Source organism: Myotis davidii, unplaced genomic scaffold, assembly GCF_000327345.1.
Source record: "Myotis davidii unplaced genomic scaffold, ASM32734v1 scaffold591, whole genome shotgun sequence".
NCBI lineage: Eukaryota > Metazoa > Chordata > Mammalia > Chiroptera > Vespertilionidae > Myotis > Myotis davidii.
This window is the reverse complement of record NW_006284340.1, coordinates 2,284,109-2,305,743: the sequence shown is the minus strand read 5'-3', so window position 1 is coordinate 2,305,743 and position 21,635 is coordinate 2,284,109. Positions and strand designations below refer to the sequence as shown.

Here is a 21,635-nt window from a genome sequence, read left to right as displayed (position 1 = left end):
TGAAGGGGGCTGGCATCGGGAGGCCACTATGGCACGGGGCAAGCACTATGGGCAGTCTATCTGAAGTGTACCTGGCGTATAAGACGACCCCCCACTTGGAGGCATATTTTTCAGGGCCAAAAAATCGTCTTATATGCCAGCAAATACGGTAAATTGTGAAATTCTGTAATTACTTTATAACATCTTTTGATAATTATTATTTTTAAATATGTTTTTATTGAGTTTTTTTTAACATTTTTATTGATTTCAGAGAGGAAGGGGGGAGAGAGATAGAAACATCAATGATGAAGAGTCATTGATCAGCTGCCTCCTGCACGCCCCCTATTGGAGATCGAGCCCGCAACCCAGGCATGTGCGTGCCCTCGACCAGAATCAAAACCAGGACCCTTGAGTCTGCAGGCCAACACACTATCCACTAAGCCAAACCAGCTAGGGCTGTTTTTATTGAGTTTTAGAGAGGGAGAGGGAGATAGAAACATCAACAAGAGAGCAATATGACTGATCAGCTGCCTCCTATTGGTGACTGAACCCACAACCCTGGCATGTGCCTTGACGGGGAATCGAACCAGTGACCTCTTGATTTCTGGGTCAATGCTCAGCTGCTGAGTCACACTGGCCAGGCTGGTAATTATTTTTAAAAATTAGCATCCCACAAGAGTGGGTAAATGGCACATAATACCAGCCAATACAATGAGATTTCATTCTTACACTGCTCTACAAACAGCTTGGAGACAGACATTACCTCAAGGATGCTGACAACTATGTCCAAAGCCACATAGAGGATTTTAAGGAAGAGATCAACATAGAAGCAAAAGTAAAGAAATGTTGGGTGCGAGTGGCTTTGGGAAAGAGGAAGGGGTAAGGAGGAAGACCTGAAGCTACTTGAGTCCATGGCTTCAACTGACTCTGAGATTAGCACCATCCCCATTTTTCCATGGTTTGGTTATAAGCCAATAAATCCTCCTCTTATTACTTCAAGTTTGAGTTAGGTTTCCTTCACTTACAACTAATAAGTACATCCGTTAAAGGCAGGCGCTGTGTCTTATCTCTGTGTCCTCAGATCTAGTATAGTCCTTGCCACAGATTAAAGCAGGGGTCCTCAAACTTTTTAAACAGGGGGCCAGTTCACTGTCCCTCAGACCGTTGGAGGGCCGGACTATAGTTTAAAAAAAACTATGAACAAATTCCCATGCACACTGCACATATCTTATTTTGAAGTAAAAAAACAAAACGGGAACAAATACAGTATTTGTATTTGCATGTGGCCCGCAGGCCGTAGTTTGAGGACTCCTGGATTAAATGCTTAATAATTATGGGTTGAATAACGTTAAGTTTCTTATTTAGCAGTAGTGAATTGAAATTAGCCTTAAAAGTGATAAGGGCTGATTTTCTAAAAAGACATAACATTTTCAAAAGAAGCAGAAATATTTAACTCAGGATTCAACAGAGGTTAAAAGTTGGCACAAAAGTACCAAAGATATTCATGACTTCTACCATTTTGACACCATAGGAAAAAGCACACAGAGAAGAGTTCTGTGGTAGGCAGCTTCCCAAGAGCCAGCTGTGCCCTCCCCAACCTGTAGAAATTCCATATATCGAAGAACTAGAATGTAAATACTAACTATTAAATTTGATGCTATACTTTTCCCTTTCTTCTCACCTAGACATGATAAATCACTGAGGAAAGCAGACAAAAATCAACTTGCCTGATTTCTTCTTCTAATATTTTAAAACTTGAACTTAAGCAGTAAATTCTACATTCAATTATGAAGGAAAGGAAAAATTTGAGAAATATGTATAACATTCTGGAACTATATCAAGGTGTCATAGGCAAGTCTGACTAAGAATGTTGTGGTTTTAGCTCTTTAGGAAAAGTCTCTCTTTATAACAAATTTACTGTTTGACTTTTGCTGACAATTTTAGAAGCAGTATACAAAAAAGCAGAAAACTGCCTATATGTGTCCATACTGTTGTTTTTAGATAAGGGATCACACTGTTCACAGCTTAATTTAGCATACTCATTCTAAACTCTTCTCCATGTCAATTCAAGAATATCATTTTAAATATTTAATTATATGAATATGATAATTAACAGCCCACTAGATATTTAAATTGTTCTTAATTTTTCAGTATTATAAACTATACTCTGATGGAATATTCTTGTAGCTAAATCTTTGTTTGCACCCTTAATTATTTCCTTGGGATCTATTTTTAGAAATAAAATTTCTGGATATTGCTCTTATGACTTGGTTCTGAATTTGCTGGTATGGTTCAAGGAGCTGGAATATTTTTCAGACTGATTTTTTTCCCCGCTTCTCTTCCCTACATAAATACTAATGCTTGAAGAACTACTGAACTTACTCTCTTTATGAAGAGACTGAATTAATTTGCAATTAAAGTATACTTTCAATATTAAAAATGATAGAAACACAAGACATTAAAAAAGGCAAAAAATAAAAAAAAGCAAAACAAGAAGAATGAAGGTGAAGAATTAATTCAATATCCTGAAATGGAGTTCCAAGCTACAAAAGTCCATCATTTTTTAAATATTATCACTATCCAGAACTAGCCACCACTACCAGATTCCTACCTTCGGAAATGCTGGAGTCATGGAACATGGTTTCAAAAGCTTGATGTGTTTCAGCAAAAGAGGGCCTGTCAGCAGGGCTCCACTTCCAGCCTATGTAACAAAAGGAGGAAATGCTAAAGCCCCCGAAGGAATGAACACCCGTGCCGCGCCTGACAGCGAGTCCCCTGCATCAGGATGTGTGCCTCTTAAAGCAGAGCTGCAGCATGTTCACAGTGATAGTGAGGCCGCTGCCTCTCAGTTCCGCTCAGAGGATAATGAACCCACTTCCTCAGGCAAGTCCCTCTATGCAGCCTCCGCTCCTATTCCCTCTACACAGGGGTGAGGTGGGATGGGAGATAATTTAGAAAATGGCATGTTTTTTTCACTGGAAAAATAAAAGTTAAACCTGTCTTCAAACTCACTCTAACCTTAGAAACCATGAGCTGTACATATTCAGAAATATAACGGACTATCCGAAAGGAGGAGCTTGCAGTTCGTATTTGATGAAAACAGGACAGCAGGCAATGCCAATGCTCAATGAGAAAATAAGATTTATGCTCAAACACAACTGCACTTTACTACCACCTTCCATCTTCAAGGGGCTTTGTTTATTCATCACTGAGGTTACGTGCATCTAGTCTTTAGCAATCATTTCCATCTAGTTGAAAGCAGTCCTCCCCTACCTAACTCCAAACCCAATTTCTTATTATTCTATTTTAAAAATATTTTAATGGACTTTTAGAGAGAGGGAGGGAGAGAGGGGGGCGAGAGAAACATCAACTGGCTGCCTCCCACATGTGCCCTGACTGGGGATCAAACCCACAACCTGAATATGTGCCCTGACTGGGAATCGAGCCTGCCACCTCTGGTGTACAGGACGATTTTCTAACCAACTGAGCCACACGGGCCAGGGCTCTTATTATATTATCCTATTAAATGTGCAAGTGTTTCTGGGAAACTGACTCAACATTTCAGCCATGGACAATGATTCTTAGGATTCCAGTAAGATCAATGGTATAGCATATAACATGCCAACTGGCTAATCAATGACCACCTCTTTATATGCCATGTGGTTAGATTCAATCTAACAACATTACAAGGAAAAGTGTTCCTAATTTTGCTAATCATCCCCCAAACGCTGACTCAGACCCTTAAACTTAAAATATGCAAAAATACTCACATGCTCTCATAAGTTCATAAACCTTAGGGGGGCATCCTTCAGGCTGTTCCATTCGATATCCCTTTTCCAGTAGATCATAGACCTGAGACAGGTCAATACCTGGATATGGTGACATTCCATAGGTAGCAATTTCCCACAACAGTACCCCAAAAGCTGCATAAGGGACAAAAAAAAGAGCTTAATGTTTCTTCTCTGATTTATTATTATTTTACACCGCTAGGTAATTATCTTTCAAATTTTAGATAATATTCAATTACCAAAAGTATTCCTCCTATGATATCTGTCATGGGAACATTTGAGGTATGACCTGAAATACCAGGTATAAAGACGGCTTTCTTTGTATTTCCCACCTTTAATTTAGACTTCCTTTACTACAATGAAGGAAAATAAACTATGACCATTCAAGAAGTCTGGGGCATAATCAAACTATTCTTAGAATTATCTATAATCTAATTAATGAGTTTCACAGTTTTTATGTCAGCTAATATTAGAGGAGTAAATATAAAATTGAAATCAGATAAAATTCACAATAGAAAAAAGAATTTGCTTGATCTTGTCACAGGTTATTTCTGAGTTTGAGATTTCTGGTAAAGAGTGACTTAGAATCCTGCAATTATTTCTATTGGCTCACAATCCAAATTTCCAGACTGGTTCAGTCCACTGGGCTTGTACCAATTCATGGCAGTAGTTACCAGGATAAACCTAGCTGAAACTTCAGCATGCCTTCCTTGAAAAGAGGATACTATTCTGTGTCCCAGCGCTCTGGAAACAAGCTAATACCTAATGTGGAAAACAGGGAGCTTTAAAGGATCTTCAGAACTCCAATGCAACCTGAGAGTCTAGACCAGGCGTCCTCAAACTACGGGCCGCGGGCCACATGCGGCCCGCCGAAAACATTTATCCGGCGGGCCGGGTGTTTTTGCCACCACTGCCTGTCCTGCTTAGCAGCTGACTCGTCCCGGGCCCTCAGTGCACATGTGTGGAATGTCTGAAGGACAGTGAACTGGCCCCGTTTAAAAAGTTTGAGGACCTCTGGTCTAGACTGTGAGCTCTCTAAAGCAGGACTTCTTTTTATTTTCTTTACACTTCTTTCTATGCCAAGCACCTAGCACAATGCCTGATAATAGGTATTTAATAAATGCTTGCTGAATGATTGAAGAGATGGGGTTTAGGGTTAGGAGACTGATTATGTAAAAGATAAGCTCTAGAGAATGAAGAGCATTTATATAAAAAAATAACATCAGAAAAAAGCCCCTTCCAACCTTACCCCAGACATCAGATTTAATTGAGAAGGTATTGTAGGCAAGACTCTCTGGTGCTGTCCATTTAATAGGAAACTTGGCTCCAGCGTGAGCAGTGTAGGTGTCTCCAGTCATCAATCTACTTAAGCCGAAGTCAGCCACTTTTACCACATGGTTTTCTCCCACTAGGCAGTTCCGAGCTGCAAGATCTCTGCGGGAAAGAGAACCAACCCTAATGTGATTCTATTCAGATAAGGTGGAAAGTGACCATGAATGCTCTATTCTCAGTTCTTTGTGCCTCAAGCAGAGTTTATAAGTGCATAACAGATATAGTAGGTTTTTATGATAATCGCTAACATGATAGAAAATCACTAATTATGTATCACTTGTAGAGTACTTATCAAGAGGCAATTACATGATGCTGGAATAAAGCAGGCTTCAGAAAACAGGTTCCTATTCGTAAGTACAGTTGACACTTAATGCAGGGGTTAGAGGTACCCACCCTACCCCCACTACACACCCACATAGCCAAAAATCCATGTATACTTTTGACTCCCCAAAAATTCAGCTATTAAAAGTAGCTAACTACTGTTAGCTATGCATGTATTATAAACTGAATTCTTACAATAAAGATAGAGAGAAGAAAATCGTAAGGAAGAAAAAATACATTTATAGTTCTATATGTAGTTATTGAAAAAAATCTGTGTATAAGTGGACCCTTACAGTTCAAACTCATGTTGTTCCAGAGTCAACTGCACATTGAGATAGGTTTTAGAGATGCACATGGAGATAGGTTTTAGAGGTGCACAACAGATACTTGTCTCCAAGTGTTGAAGTTCTTTACTAAGACAGAAAGTTATTTTTTAAATAAGCTACTATATGGAGCCAAAGGCTATTGAATATAGTCCTGGGCAAAATAAAGACCTGTTTTGAGAACAGCAAAGGCCTCTCATTAACACTTTAATCAGAGCACATAGGTTTATAAGTTGGAAATGACATCATAATGGCCCAGTGAATGGGAAATTCCTTTCCTGAGTCATCTGGAAATTTCTGGAGAGGTTCTTGCCTTCTTCCCTTTATTTGCATGGCAAGCAAGGTAGCTTCCTGGTTAATCACAGACAATAGTCAGGTTTACACACCTATGGATGAAATTCTTCTTCTCTAAATACTCCATTGCCGAAGAGATCTGAGTGGCCATGTAAAGCAGTACAACTGCAGTCACCTCTTCTCGGTTGCATTCTCGGAGATAATCAAGGAGATTCCCATATGGCATGTATTCAGTCACAATGTAAAATGGTGGCTCCAAAGTACACACACCTTAGAATTCAAGAATAAAGTTTGTTTTATTAATCTATATTCAAACATTCCAAACAACTTTGACAAAATTAATCAACAATTTTAAAAAATCTTGTTTGTCAGTAATCTTTTCCCTTCTTGCCATCACATTCTCTGACAATAATATTGCCAAGTTAATGAGATGGTTGATAAGGGAGTCTCTACTTCTATTATATAATTCTGGAAATTCATATGCACTTGAGTATTTGCTGACGGCAAGAGCAGTGTTACTTATATTAATTCCGTAAGGGGTCAGAAGACCAAAATTTCTAGAGTTCTGTATATGCCCATGATTCCCAATCTCCACTAGGTGCTAATGATCTAATCTTATCTAATAAAGCAGGAATATGCAAATTGACCATCATGCCATAACGGTCAAGATGGCTGCACCCATATTGGAGGCAGGGATTCCATAACACAAGATGGCTGCACCCACAGCGGAGGCTGAGTCCCCGTAATGAGACTTAATGAGCAATCAGCAGGGACCTGAGGCGGCGTGGCACTGGGCCGGGGCAGGGGACCTAAGGCTGCACCCCCCGCCTGGTGGGGCTTGCCAGGGGACCTGAAGCTCACTCCCCCGCCCAGCGGGGCTTGACGAGGGACCTTAGGCCATGCCCCCTGCTCTGGTGCTGGGCCAGAGGACCTGAGGCCACACCCCCCGTGACTCTGGTTCCCGTGGCGCAGCCCAGACTCTGAAAGGAGGAAGATTTTCATATACGTTGTACTCATTTTCTTTCATCTCTGACACTATTATAGAGAAAGGGCAAATAGCAATATTAAAATATTTCCTCTAATTAATTCGCTTTTAATGTGCACGAATTTCATGCACCAGGTCACTAGTCTAAAATAACTACAACTGTGCATATGTTGAAGACTATGTGAGCCCAGCCTGTAGTAATACTTTGTAAAAAGATTATAATTGTTTCCATAGTCAAATACATGGCAGATTCCTTGTAAAGAATCAACAAGAAACTATTTCCTTTGGGATAGTTGGGTTCAATTTGAACACCCAAAGAATGTGGCCCAATTTTGAAAAGGGCAAAGGGTTCAGACACAGACTTCTTTGTGACCTGAACAGGTGAGAAATCAATCTACCAGAGCATAGAATTTTCAGTTGATCAAGGTAAATTGATGAGTGTGGTCACAATTTTTAATCTGCTTCTTTTCAACAGTCCTTTTTTTAGTGTCTACTTTGTGAGATTATTTTGTGATTTTGTAATTTTCTTTTTGGTTAATTCTCACCCAAGGATACTTTTTCCCATTGATTTTTAAAGAGAGTGGAAGGGAGAGGGAGAGACAGAGAGAAAAACATAGAAGTGAGAGAGACACATCAACTGGTTGCCTCCCACACATGCCCCAACTGGGGTGGGGATTGAGCCTATAACCAAGGTACATGCCCTTGACCAGAATCAAACCCTTAACCCTTCAGTCCGAGGGCCAATGCTCTAACCATTGAGAAAAAACGGCCAGGGCTTATGAAAGTTTTTTTATTTGGAATTATTTTAAATGATTCTGAACTTTGAATCTGGGGCAATCACCACAAACAGGGTAGTTTTACACATTGCAATCAATCCAGGCCACTGTTTCTTAGGCAACTTTTAAACACAGAGCCCGTTGATTAAAATAACAACCATTTATTGAAGTAGATTCACACCTGGAGCTTCCACCATGGTGATTTAAGGGAGGATTTGGAGATAATGGGGTTTTGGGGGACAAGCAGCTTTGAGGAAACCTATAGTTTAGGCAAGCTTCCTCACCTAATAACTGTACCAGATTAGGATGTTTGATTTCCTTCATCACTGCAGCTTCTTTCAGGAACTCCTCCACCTCCATGGTATCTTCCTGGAAAAGGAGGAACAATAAAAAGAAAGAGAGAAGAGCAATATTTATTTATTTCAGAGTGAACCCCCTTCTTAACTATTTGAATCAACTCACAATCCTAGAACTTCAGCTTTGGTGGGGGGAAGGGGGGAAATTTGTTGTTGTTGTTGTTAATCCTCACTGAGGATATTTTTTTCCACTGATTTTTAGAGAGAGTGGGAGGGAGGGAAGGGATGTAAGAGAAAAACACTGATGTGAGAGACACATAAATTGGCTGCCTCCTACATGCACACAACTGGGGCCTTGGATAGAACCCTCAACCCAGGTACATGCCCTTGACTGGGAATCAAACCCATGACCCTTCAATACAAAGACCAATACTCTAACCACTGTACCCACCGGCCAGGGTGAAAAACTTCAGCTTTAAAAAATGGTATCTTTTGAGTATTTTAACAGATACATTGAAATCTTATCATAACCTAATATGCTCTACAGAAGTCCAATTAAGAAAGAAAAATATTGTTAAATTTATCCAGTATTTAAAATGAGTAAAAATTAGCAGGGTGAGCAAAATTCAGCAAGCACATCCTATCACAGCTGAAGCACACACAGGAGACCTAGATAACTCAGTTTTCTGACCATTTATGTCCCAAGAAAACTCAGCTTTCAAAGAGGAGACAATAGTTAGTGGTTTACCTGTTTGTTTTCCTGACAAATTCTTTAAGGAGCAATACATGCTTCCAAGGCCTTAAATATTGTTTCATACTCAAAATATGCTTAATAAACGCTTGCTGAAAAGAACTGACCACGACTCAGAGCTGAAGAGCAGCCCTTATGAGTGATGTGGCAGAGCCACTGAGGCACACGGGAGAATCTTCAGAGAACGGGATGAGAGTGCGAACCCTGCAATCTGATAGGATGCTTAAAGAGGGGAGCTGGTGCAGGGAAAAAGACTTCTGTGAATATTAAGAACAAGTAGTAGTCTATTCTCTTGGGGAAGAGAGGGAGAGAAAGGGAGAGAGGGGAAGAGAGGGGGAAAGAGAGGGAGGGGGGGAGGGAAGAGCAAACCAGAGAGAGTACCCATGATCCTCAGACAATGCATGAAGAATTCTGTCCAGCAGGGGTCGTGCTGAGGAAGCAAAACAAGCTGTTTCGCTTTATAACTAGTAATTTGCTTCTAACCTCCCACTAAGATCTCCATCAACAGCCTCCAGAGACAAACATTCCCCACATGTGGGTTTCACTGCACTGCAATGAATAATCTTCCTCCGCACTGTCAGCAATGGCACTAGGGTTGATCATCACCATGTGCTGATCAGGGTGGCAACAGTGGGTGGAAAGTGTTCCCCAGTTAAAGAGGGGCGGGGCATGCTGGTATTTCCAAGTGATTCGGCACAAAGAAGAAGATGCCCACGCACTGTAATTCTCAGCAACCCACCTTCAATGTTTTCACAGCAACCGTCAGGCTGTATTTCTTCCAGACGCCAACGTAAACCTCTCCATACTGACCACCCCCAAGCTTGTGCTTCATGGTAATATCTGTTCGTTCCATTTCCCATTTGTCATGGATGGGGGACACACCGTAAACTGTAGGCTTGTTACACTTGGGTGCGGGGTAGTGCAATGTTGTCACCAGCCCATCAGCCACTGTGGAGTGATGGTGGACAAGCTCTGCTAAGGTGCTGAAGCGGCTCTCAGCGGTCACATATACCTGATGAGAAAGGCAGGAGAAAAGCTAAGTCAACTTGAAAAGAGATCAAAAATAATTTTTTTAAGTCCTCACCCAAGGAAATGTTTATTCACTTTTTTTAGAGAGAGTGGAAGGGAGAAGGAGAGAGAAACATCAATTGGTTGCCTCCTACATGCGCCCCAACCAGGGATTGAAACTGCAACCTAGGTATGTGCCCTGTCCAGGAATTGAACCCCCAACCTTTGGTGTACAGGACAATGCTCCAATTAACTGAGCCACCTGGCCAGGGCGAGAAATTTTTTTTAAAGTAGGCATGAACTGAATACTTGCATTTTGAAATTTTTGTGGAAATTTAATATCAATCTTGGAATCTATTTCTGAGTTTCTGGCTGGAGGTCTAAGTTTTAATTAGAAAGGGCAAAGAGGCCAAGCCACACAGTTGCCATCAGGCTTTGCCTATAATACCTAGAGCAGTGGTCAGCAAACTCATTAGTCAACAGAGCCAAATATCTATAGTACAACAATTGAAATTTCTTTTGAGAGCCAAATTTTTTAAACTTAAACTATATAGGTAGGTACATTGTTATTAACTTAATTAGGTACTCGTAAGGCTTAGGAAGAGCCACACTCAAGGGGCCAAAGAGCCGCATGTGGCTCGCAAGCCGCAGTTTGCCGACCACAGGTCTAGACCATTTAAAAAAGAGTCACAATTTTATTTCAGAGGGTCTATTAACAAAACAGTAGTTAATCTGTGATAGGCAGTAAGTGTAAAGTAATATAGTAGTCTTTGGGCCTTACTGTATACAGAAAAGTGTGCAATAAATGGAGAATTACTGATTTTTATAAAATGAACTCACATCTCCCACACCAAGAATTTTAACATCACCAGCACCCCAGCAGTTTCTCCTGTGCCCTCCCATCTTTATACCCCTGTAAAGATGACCATTTTGCTGACTTCTATTTAGCACCTTAGATTACCTTTGCCTGCCTCTTAACTCTATACAAATGGAATCATACAATACATACTGTTTTCTTTCACTCAATTTTTTTCAAGTTTAATTTTTAATTTATTAGAACCCACTAAGTGATGACTTTAAAAGTTTTCATCAAGTTAACACTTAATTCAGGCAAAAATACATTCAAGAAACTTAAATCTTAAGGCAGAAAACATGGTAAGACCAGCATGTCTAATACAGACTGTAGAATGTCAGAATTTTAAGAGATTTACATAGTATTTTTATAGTGTTAAAATGTTAATAAAGTCAAAAATATTGTCTATTTATCCAAGATTCTGTTTATAAAATGTCTAGATTGCTCAACTTTTTTATTGTGATATAATTCACATACCATAAAATTTACCATTTTCAAGTGTACAATTCAGTGGTTTTAGTATATTCAACAAGGCTGTCCAACCATCACCACTATCTAACTCTACAACGTTTTCCTCATCCCACAAAGAAACCCATACCCCCTAGTAGTCATTCCCTCTGCTCCACTCCTTTCCCAGACAACCACTGACCCCTTTTGCTCCATTTTATTTGTGAGGTTCCTCTATGGCAGGGATCAGCAACTTTTCTGTGAAGGGGCAAACAGAAAATATTTTAGGCTTGTAGCCATAGCACCTCTGTTGAAACTACTCAAATTTGCTGTAATAATGAGAAAGCAGCCATGGACAGTACATAAATAAATGGGTGTGGCTACATTCCAATAAAATTTTATTTTAAAAACAGGGAGCTGGCGGGCCATAGTTTTCCTGAAGGTTGCGTATCAGTACTATGGTCATCTTTGTTGTTACATGAGATCGCATTTTACAATTTATTAGTTCATTCCACTATTGTTATAGTTAGGAAAGTCTAGTTTAGGGCTATTTCAACTGACGCTGCTATGAACATTCCTGTGCATGCCTTCTGTACACATATGCACTCATTTCTGTTGGGTATATAACCAGAAGAAGAGCTGTCTCTTGTATATTATTACTTATCTGCTTCTATTTGGTTTCATCAAGAGACAATATAAGACAGTGTGAAAGAGAAAGAGAATTCCTAATTTTCTTATTTCCTACTTTATACCAGCCATTATGCTTTATGGAAATTATTTCATTTAATCCTCATAAGAATGCAATAAAGTGAGATGGGAACTTGAGGCTTATGTAAATCACAAAGTTATAAATAAATGGTGGAGTTACACAGCAAACCAGGACCTACTTGCTCCAGAGCCTGTGCTTTTCCCCTAGTATGCATATCCCCGAGAGGAAAAGAATGGAAGGAATGATTCAATTTACATTTACTGTTCAATAGAGGAACTAACATATGCCTATGCTTTACAGTTTATAAAGTGAAACCGTTACATTCTAAAACAACCATTCTAAACTGGTTGGTCTCTCCAACATGTAAACTGCTAAGTGATTCATCTACTTCTATTAACACTAGTGGCCTGGTGCATGGATACGTGCACACTGAAAGGAAATTAATTAGAAAGATTCATGCAGTAATTACATTACTGCAAAAAATTATATGTCAAAATAATGTATATAATATATTATAAAATTAAAACATGCGTGCAATTGGTGCCAGCGAGAACTTTATATGTATAGCGCATGTGCGAGTCAACATTTATTTTTAAATTGCCAATGCATGTCATATGTACCGGCCGAATGGTCAGTTGGTCAGACAGTAAGTAGGTCAGATGGTCAGATGGACAGTCGGTCACTTAGCCTTTTATATATACATACACACGTACACATATACAGAGAGATATATTAATGATCAACAACAGTCTTAGAAGCCTAAATTCTTTTTTTTTTTTAATATATTTTATTGATTTTTTTACAGAGAGGAAGGGAGAGAGATAGAGAGTTAGAAACATTGATGAGAGAGAAACATCGATCAGCTGCCTCCTGCACATCTCCCACTGGGGATGTGCCCACAACTCAGGTACATGCCCTTGACCGGAATCGAACCCGGGACCCTTGAGTCCGCAGGCTGACGCTCTATCCACTGAGCCAAACCGGTTTCGGCGGAAGCCTAAATTCTTACTCTGTTAACTTTCTTGTAGAGTTTATTATAATTTTTGGATGTAAAATTTAACTTATAAATTCTATACAGCCCTCGCCAGTTTGGCACAGTGGATAGAGCGTTGGCCTGTGGACTGAAAGGTCCCAGTTCGATTCCAGTCAGGGGCGCATGCCTGGGTTGCAGGCTCCATCCAACATGAAGGAGGCAGCCAATCAATGACTCCCTCTCATCATTGATGTTTCTATCTCTCCCTTCCTCTCTGAAATCAATAAAAATATATTTAAAAAATTTTATACCATGCATTAGATGTATGTCTATTTACATATTAACAATCATTAGAACAGCTAACTTATCCAGCAATTTCCTTCATTCTTCACATTTAGTTCATCATTAAACTTCTATTATAATACTGTTTTAAATTTCCATTACCATATTCTTTTGAAAAAAGTAAGCTCTCTTTAACATGCCAAACAGCCCAAACTCACATCAGTGATTATTTTCTTTTGTCAGACATAAAAACTATATTCTTCAGTCATTCTGAATAAAATTTCTAAGGAGCAGCCCATCCACACCTAAAGGTGGTCGCCAGTCTTACCTTGCCATCTGTGGTGGTATTGATCCTGTAGTGATACACGCGCCCCTCGTACCTGAGCGAAATGGACAGCTGCCCGGGGCTGCTCTCACTTTCTCGCACCAGGAAACTGCCATTGATTAAACTGCTGAGTAGATACTCAGCTGCACTGCGTGACACAGGTCCATGGTACCAGGAATGTTTTTCCAGACTGTTTACTGGGGTGATGTAGTTGCTTGGCACCCAACCTTGGCCATTCTTAGAGCGAACTTCACTCCACTCACCATTCTGATTGTAACCAAGGACTCGTAGCTTTTCACCTAGTCATAAGGTTATCACAGAATGAGATGTTAACACTTTGTCTCAAAAGCAATCTATTATCAAACTTTAAACTCATTGAAAAATAAATCAGGAACTTTTATGCCAACAAATGTGTTTTTAAATAATGAAAACAGCCCTAGCCGGTTTGGCTCAGTGGATAAAGCGCCAGCCTGTAGACTTCAGGGTCCCAGGTTCGATTCCAGTTAAGAAAGGGCACATGCACAGGAGGCAGCCAATCAGTGATTCTGTCTCATCACTGATGTTTCTATCTCTCCCTTCCTCTCTGAAATCAATAAAAATATTTTAAAAATAATAATGAAAACAAACTTGGCTGTTCATCATATCCTCCACTGATTTATTTAACTTGTAGCTTAAACAAAAGAAGCATAGTTAAACGTGGCATTTTGGCATTTACTACAGGTTTTCAAAGGTTTTTATACCAACTAAAAATGTCTTTAGAAAACTCCATGTATACAAAGATAAAAAGATTACTCAAATGGCTGGAAACGACATAGTCTCACCCTTCAAAAACATTTTTTTGTTCACTTTTTCTTCCCAAAACAGTTAGTCAAGGAATGTATCTTATATGGTTCAATGTTAATAAGCAGTCAAGGATTAATAAGCTATGGGAAACCCAACATTACTTCTAAATTTCACATGGCACCAAGGCAAAAAAACCAACAATGTAAAAAAAAAAAAGCACCGACCACCGAGGTTTCAGCAATGTTTTCAGAAAGAAAATTGTTTGGGGGATGGGAAGTGAGTAGTGAGGACTCTCAAAGCACTATCTTTTCCAAGACTCAAGTTTTAAATAGATATAGTTTCCCAGTTTCCCTCCCATTCCCCATGAAGAATGAGTCACTCCTATCCATTCCTCTAAAATTAGTGTGTGGGAAAGGAAGCTGAGTCTGATGTTGGAACCCAAGATTCAAGTTACTCAAAGTATCTTTTGCTAATGACTTCCGTGTACTTGATTGCTCCATTAAAGTTGTAAACATCAACTTCAGACCCAGCAACATATACCTTGCTCCTATACTCGCAGCATGGACAAGACAGAAAAGCAAATGAGATATCATTAGTAATAACTGACCACCTAAACAATCCTTCCAATTTAGGCCCCTCACGCTGAGGGATGCAGCCTTCCTATAGAGTTCACACCCACTTCTCAGTGTCAGAAAGCGGAAAAACGCCAAATCAATCAAGAGCATATGGTCCAGTTATCAGGCAAAGGCGAATGAGGAAAAACTCAGAATCATTATTATGACAGTTATCTAACTTTTCTAAGTGGTTTACAGAAATGTCTACCACAGGATAACTTCCTATTGGCTCTTACTATCTCTCACCCAAGAGACTTGGATATGAGACATTCAGTGAGAAAAAACACAGGAGTATGGATTCATATGCATTTTGTATATATAAAAAATATACATATGTATAAATAGGAGTGTGGTGGTGGAAACGCACAGGGAAAAAATCTTAGTACTGCTAGAGAAACAAAATAAAACTTGCGCTGTAGCTTTTCTCTTTTACTCCCTGAGAACTAGAAAAGATAAAACACTAAGTATCTTACTAAGCATATTATTATTGCTTCCTTATAAAGAACTAGTAATGATCGGTAATCAAATTAGGCTACAGTGAAACACCCTAGGTTTTTGTCTGATTTCCCCTCTTCTTGGCAGTTAGGAGAAGAATTTTCTACTCTGGAAGGAAACTGACAGGGGTATAAGCTGGTAGGGATACAAAACATTACCCTATTGATAGAGCAATCCTGGTAGAACTTTGGTTCTTACTTCAAGCAAATTACTATCTTCAAACAAAGGGAAGTAAAATAATAATTATTTTTTAAATACATTTTCTTATATTTAAAATAATTAAAAAGCTTTAGCATAACTTTATATTAGTAAGGACCTGATATAAAAATCTGGCATTTCATTGGTTTTATGAGAAATCCCTGCTGGCCATAAGGTAAAGGGAATCCTATTCCTTGAGCTGTACACTAGTGGTTGCCACAGCTGGTAACTGAAGATTCAATAAACTTTATCAATGTTTCCTCAGTGACTGAGCTATCTTGGAAAATACTGACATGCAAATTATATCTAGGAAAGACTGTTCTGAGTCACAGCTTCACAAACTTCTCCACTGACGTATCAGTAAAGGTATCAGAATCTATTGTAACTCAAAAAGACAACCACAAGAATAAATTTCTATGAAGTCCTTTATTTTATCCTAAAACTTTCATCCCAATGCATAAACACACATCTCTCACACATCCATCCCACCCCCAAAACTACCCAAAATCTTTAAGTAAACTGACACGAGGAATAATGCACTTTACTTTTCTTGTGCCTTTGGAACCTCCTGGCTCATGCACACATGCCATCACACACACTCTGGGACATATTAATACCCCAGTTTGAGAAACTCAGGGTTTTTTTGTTTGTTTTATTTAAAAATATTTTTATTTATTTCAGAGAGGAAGGGAGAAGGGGGAGATACAAACATCAATGATGAGAGAGAATCATTGATCGGCTGCCTTGTGCACGCCCCGTATTGGGGATCAAGCCCGCAACCCGGGCATGTGCCCTTGACCAGAATCAAACCTGGGGCCCTTCATTCAGTCTGCAGACCAATGTTCTATCCACTAAGTCAAATCAGCTAAGGTGAGAAACTCAGTTTTTAGCATTTCTGCTTTTGATGAATCTGGCCAAATTTCAAAAACTGATATATATAAAAATTTTATGTAAAGGTAACATTCCTTGAATGGAGGCTTATGTCCTTAATTTGGTATGTCCACTCCCAATTAATATCTACCTCATTCTGAACGTAACAAATGAAAGGAATATATTTGGCCCAGCTGGTGTGGCTCAGTGTTTGAGAGTCAACCTATGAACCAGGAGGTCACAGTTCGATTCCTGGTCAGAGCACATGCCTGGGTTGCAGGCTTGACTCTCAGGAGGATCCCCAGGAGGCAGCCAATCAATGATTCTCACTCATCATTTATGTTTCTCTCTCCCTCTCCCTTCCTCTCTGAAATCAATAAAAATATATATTTTTTAAAAGGCATATATTTGACAAATAATTACTTAACATGACAGTTTTGTGGAGTGAAAAATTCTCCTGAAATATATTTTTCCCCAGTAAGTTCAAAAGACAAGAACTTAGGCAAATTAGCAATCCAATTCATGCACACAATGACAACCTCCCATTCTTCTATTTCTTTCTCATAAAAGTTTCATATTTTCTATCCTTGTTCAAAAAACCAATAATGGATGATTTTATTTGGTCATGTTCTTAGTGTTCCCTTTTATAAGAATTTACTACCGAAATAAACTAATCTGAGAATATTACTACAATGAACACTTCGTACTGTTCCTTATAAACTGATCCATATAAACACAAATGAGAGATAAATTGCCTAGGCCAGTGGTCGGCAAACTCATTAGTCAACAGAGCCAAATATCAACAGCACTCCTAAACTGGCCTTAGCTAAAAACGTCCTCAATCTGAGGGGTCAACTTCAGGGAACGTACCCCCACTTCTTCTAACGCCACTTCTTCAAAATAGACTCGCCCAGGCCGAAAAGCTACTTCTGCCAATGGGCCACGAAGTTTCAATCGCACTGTACGTGCGCACATGCACGTGGTATTTTGTGGAAGAGCCACACTCAAGGGGCCAAAGAGCCGCATGTGGCTCGCGAGCTGCGGTTTGCCGACCACTGGCCTAGGCCAGTGCTGCTCACGGCAAGTCCACAATAAGATAAGAGGCTTATGCCAGACTGAATCACTAGACTACTTTCTTCATGCCAAAAGTCTTGCTCAAAAAAAAAAAAAAAGTCAGCTGAACTAAATAATAGTGTACTTGGTGATGTAGTTGGTTTGCATTTTGGGTACAATTTTTAATCTCATTGCAAACTGATAACAAACAGTTCTCAGACACGCAGTCAGTCACGGACAACATGATTCAATCAATGAGAAGAGATGTACAGTGAACCCTACCTCTGCAGCAGATGAATGCTGGCATATTACATATAATATAAATTCTGAGAATAAGGAAAGTTTATGTGTATATTGTATGGTGTTTTTTCTAAAATACTTTATCTCATTTTATCCTTAATAAGCCTATAAAGTAGACAAAGTGGCATTACCCCATACACAAGTTAAAAAAAAAAATTATACCCTGGCCGGTGTTGCTAGGTGGTTTGAGTTCCACCCTGTGCACTGAAGGGTCTGGGGTTCGATTCCCAGTTAGGTCACATACCTGGGTTTCAGGTTCGAGCCCCAGAAGGGTGCATGCACATAAGGCAACTGATCGATGTTTCTTTCTTTTTTCTCTCTCTCTCCCTCTACCCTCACGCACTCCCTCTCTCTCCTCTTCTCTCTAGAATCAATGAAAAACATATTCTCACTTTTTAAAAACAGACAATTATGAACCAAAAGCATCTGGGCCCAGATCACCTAGCTAATTTTAGGGGCAAAATCTAGAACAGACCCCTTTATCTCCTATCCACTAATGAAAACTGAAAAGTAAGGGGTATTACTCAGAAGCTCACCTTTAGTGATGCTGAGTGTGTTATCACCACTTGCTACAAAATCATAAAGTGCAACAAAGAGATTAGGATCACTCTCAGTGGCTCCCAGCAAGTTTTCCTTGGAACTCCACCTGATGGCCTCGGTCAGTGCTTGGGGTTCAACATCACAACCATAGGGGCGGTGCAAGGCTTCTGAAAGACATAAGAGGAAAAAGAAATTCACAGTAAGTTCATGTGAAATTCACAGCTGGAAATTCATTTGAATTCAGTAAGTAGGCAGTATTTTAGCTGTTGGCATAGATGGACGGCTCCAGGGAGGGACATAACTATATAGTTGTAGAATAATGAAGAATGAGCAAATGTCCCCTAAACCCGAGAGAAATCTACTTGTTGAAAATGTAACAAGATAGAGAAAAGACAAAATGAAAAGAACACAGTTAACTGTGATTTATATGCAGTCACCTAAATCAGAAATTAACAGGAAAAGCAGTTTTCTCAAAACGGAAAGAAGAAATCTCAAGAAGAACTGGCAATTTGCTTTATAAAAATACAATATTTTGTTATGGTGGAGTGGTGGTTTTAAGGAATAGTTATGTTTTATAAATCCTCCCAAACTCCCCTCCTTCCCTTACTCTGTCCATATAAAGCAAATTGTGAAAAAGATAACAGATTTTAAGAAATATGTACATATTGTGTAAATCCAGATCCTCCATTTACATGTAAAAATAGTGCTTCTAGAAAAAACAATCCTAAAATTACCTGTCAAACAACAGAAAAATGTTTTGGTTTCAAACAATATTCTCACCATTCCAAAATAATTTTGTGTTACCATGCAACGCTGTCTATAATAGTTTACAATTGTTCTTTTAATGAAAAAAATTCTACCCTATTTTCTTTTCCTTGGTGATACGTTTTTGTAAAATAGGAACTTAAATGAATGCTCTAGAAAATATCACCAACAATGTACATTTATTGAGTTTCTGTCGTGTGTAATGGTGAAAGCCTTGTAAGACCTGGTTTCTTCCTCAAGGCTTTATGGTTCTTAAGTTTAGTCATACTATACAAAACATCTTTTTACAGCCCAGGTCAATTATACAAAAAATACTCTGTTCTTCTAGTAGCAATTTTCTTAAGAAATGGAATTATTTTTAGCAGCTATGTGCCACTAACTTTTCTATTATGTCTCTCTTTCTCCTCCAATCATTTTTAATTTAAAACTGGTTTTTATCATATTTACAGGAGAATAAGCCTTTAATCTGTGGTTTTATTTCTTTTCAAATCCATTCCCTCCTCTCCATCTCTATAGCCAATGCCTTAGTTCAAATCCCCATCGTCTCTCACCTGGACTACTGCCTCCAGTCTTGTCTCCCTCAAATCCATCCTCCACACAGCTGGCAAAGTGATCTATTCAAAACAAAAATTTGACCATGTCACTCTTCTTAAGATTATTCTTCAATAGTTTACCATCAAGCTAAAATCTCTTTAATATGGTCTTCAAGGGCTTTAAGATCAGGTCTCTTATTTCTCTAGCTTTACCTCCATCCACTCCACATCTCAAATTTTAAATGTTAACATACACTGTGATGCTTCCTATCTTTTTGCCTTTGTTCACACTGTCCTGTCTATCTGGAATGTGGTCTCATTCCACACTTTTCTTGACTGGCTGACTCATTTCATAACACTCAGCTCCAATAACCTCCCCTAAGAAACCTCATAGATTCCTCCTCCTAGTGCTCTCAAAAAAACATTGTGTTTGCTGTATTAATACCTTCTATCTTTATTTTTACTATATCCTCAATTCATGTTTGTCTCCCAAACCTTACAAAGTATTCCTTGGCATAAGAATGGCACTTTTTCTTTCTAGCAAGGAGTTATATGTGTTCAATAACTGTTGATTGAATGAATGACCAAATTACACAAAAACATAAGTGACAGAAAACAATGGCATGTATTTTAATATTAAAATAGCATTAATCAATGTTTTAAAAATGGCTGCATCACTGTCTATACATGAAATAGACAAAAATCCCTGTTGTAGGCTGATCTGTAATTCTTAACAGTTTTAGAGTTTATTTCACTTCATCACATTCCTTCTTCTCTTAAAAGAAATATGTACTTAAAATTCCACAGCTAATTAAATTTTATTTTAAATTTAGAATAATTATGACAAACCTAAAGATATGTCCAGATGTCCTGACAATTAATTTGAAACAAATCTGTTGCTCTTTGTTTAAAGGCAGAGTTATAGTGACTGGGAATTAGAATTATAAAATGAACAAAACACTGTATTATATGAAACATCCTTTAAACTGGCCACATGTTCTATGTTATTATTTATTCTAATGAAAAATTATCTACTTTAGCAGAATTTCCATTGGGTTATGAAATGACAACCCTTTATTAACATAAAAAGAAGTACAAAGAATATTCACAATATTTATGAGGTTCCATACTAAACATAACATGATCCACACTGATGTTTCTTGCCAGTGATGGCAGTAACATGATTATTACTCTGTTTAATGTTTATCAAACAATTCAAGTACATTTCCTTCTTTTTAAGTATAAGTACCCTTGTTTGAAATTATAAGAGGAACAAAAATCAAGGGTAGCTTAACTTCTGTATTATCCACTAAAGGTCCGATGCACAAAACTTGTGCAACAGTAGGCCCTCGTGGCCCTGGCTTTGTTCAGAAGGTCATCTGCAAGGTCGTCTGGACGGTAGTTCTGTTTGGCTGCTCGGTTGATTTGCATATTATACTTTTATTATTATAGATGACCAAGTTAGAAACAGTAATCAAGTAGACACTAAAACCAACTCTTAAACCAACTCAAAAACAGCAAAAACCATACATTTATATCTTACTTTGTGAAACACAGTATATTATAATTTAAAGTTTACAAAATTAATAATTATAGTGAACATCTATTTGTTAATGAACACCTACTATTCAATAGCCTTACGCTGAGCTTCAGAATATAAAGATTATAGACCACTATTTGGACTATAAAAAACTACTCTCCACTCCCTCCCCCAAATCTGCTTCTCCACAGAATTCCCCATCACAGTTTATGGCAATTTCAACTTTTTAATTGCTCAGACCAAAAACCATGAAAGCTTGAGTACAAACTTCTAGCTATAAGATGAGTAAGTTCTGGGGGTCTAATGTACAGCATAGTGATTATAGTTAATAATACTGTACTATATACTTGAAAGTTACTGAGAGTAGATCTTAAATGTTTTCACCACAAAAAAAGAAATGGTAATTATGTGATGTAATGTGTGTATTAGCTAAGGCTCTTGTGGTAATCATTTTGCAATACACAAGTGTATCAAATCAACACATCATAAACCTTAAACTTAC

The 21,635-nt window shown here is 38.6% G+C and overlaps 1 protein-coding gene across 4 annotated transcripts in view; it reads right to left on the bottom strand.

Moving 5' to 3' along the window:
* Nucleotides 1-21,635, bottom strand: part of ABL2 (ABL proto-oncogene 2, non-receptor tyrosine kinase) — a 31,265-nt gene that overhangs the window by 5,674 nt on the left and 3,956 nt on the right. For 2 of the 4 annotated variants that reach the window (XM_006754509.2, XM_006754511.2), the window contains exons 2-9: nt 18,292-18,462; nt 13,446-13,741; nt 9,585-9,857; nt 8,083-8,167; nt 6,130-6,307; nt 5,017-5,201; nt 3,750-3,902; nt 2,591-2,680 (exon numbers count right to left, since the gene is read on the bottom strand). In XM_006754509.2, coding sequence (XP_006754572.1) covers nt 2,591-2,680; nt 3,750-3,902; nt 5,017-5,201; nt 6,130-6,307; nt 8,083-8,167; nt 9,585-9,857; nt 13,446-13,741; nt 18,292-18,462 — 1,431 coding nt within the window. Of the gene's footprint in view, nt 1-2,590; nt 2,681-3,749; nt 3,903-5,016; nt 5,202-6,129; nt 6,308-8,082; nt 8,168-9,584; nt 9,858-13,445; nt 13,742-18,291; nt 18,463-19,611; nt 19,675-21,635 lie in introns of those variants that run through there. The other 2 variants (XM_006754510.2, XM_015570122.1) reach the window with 2 other exon arrangements.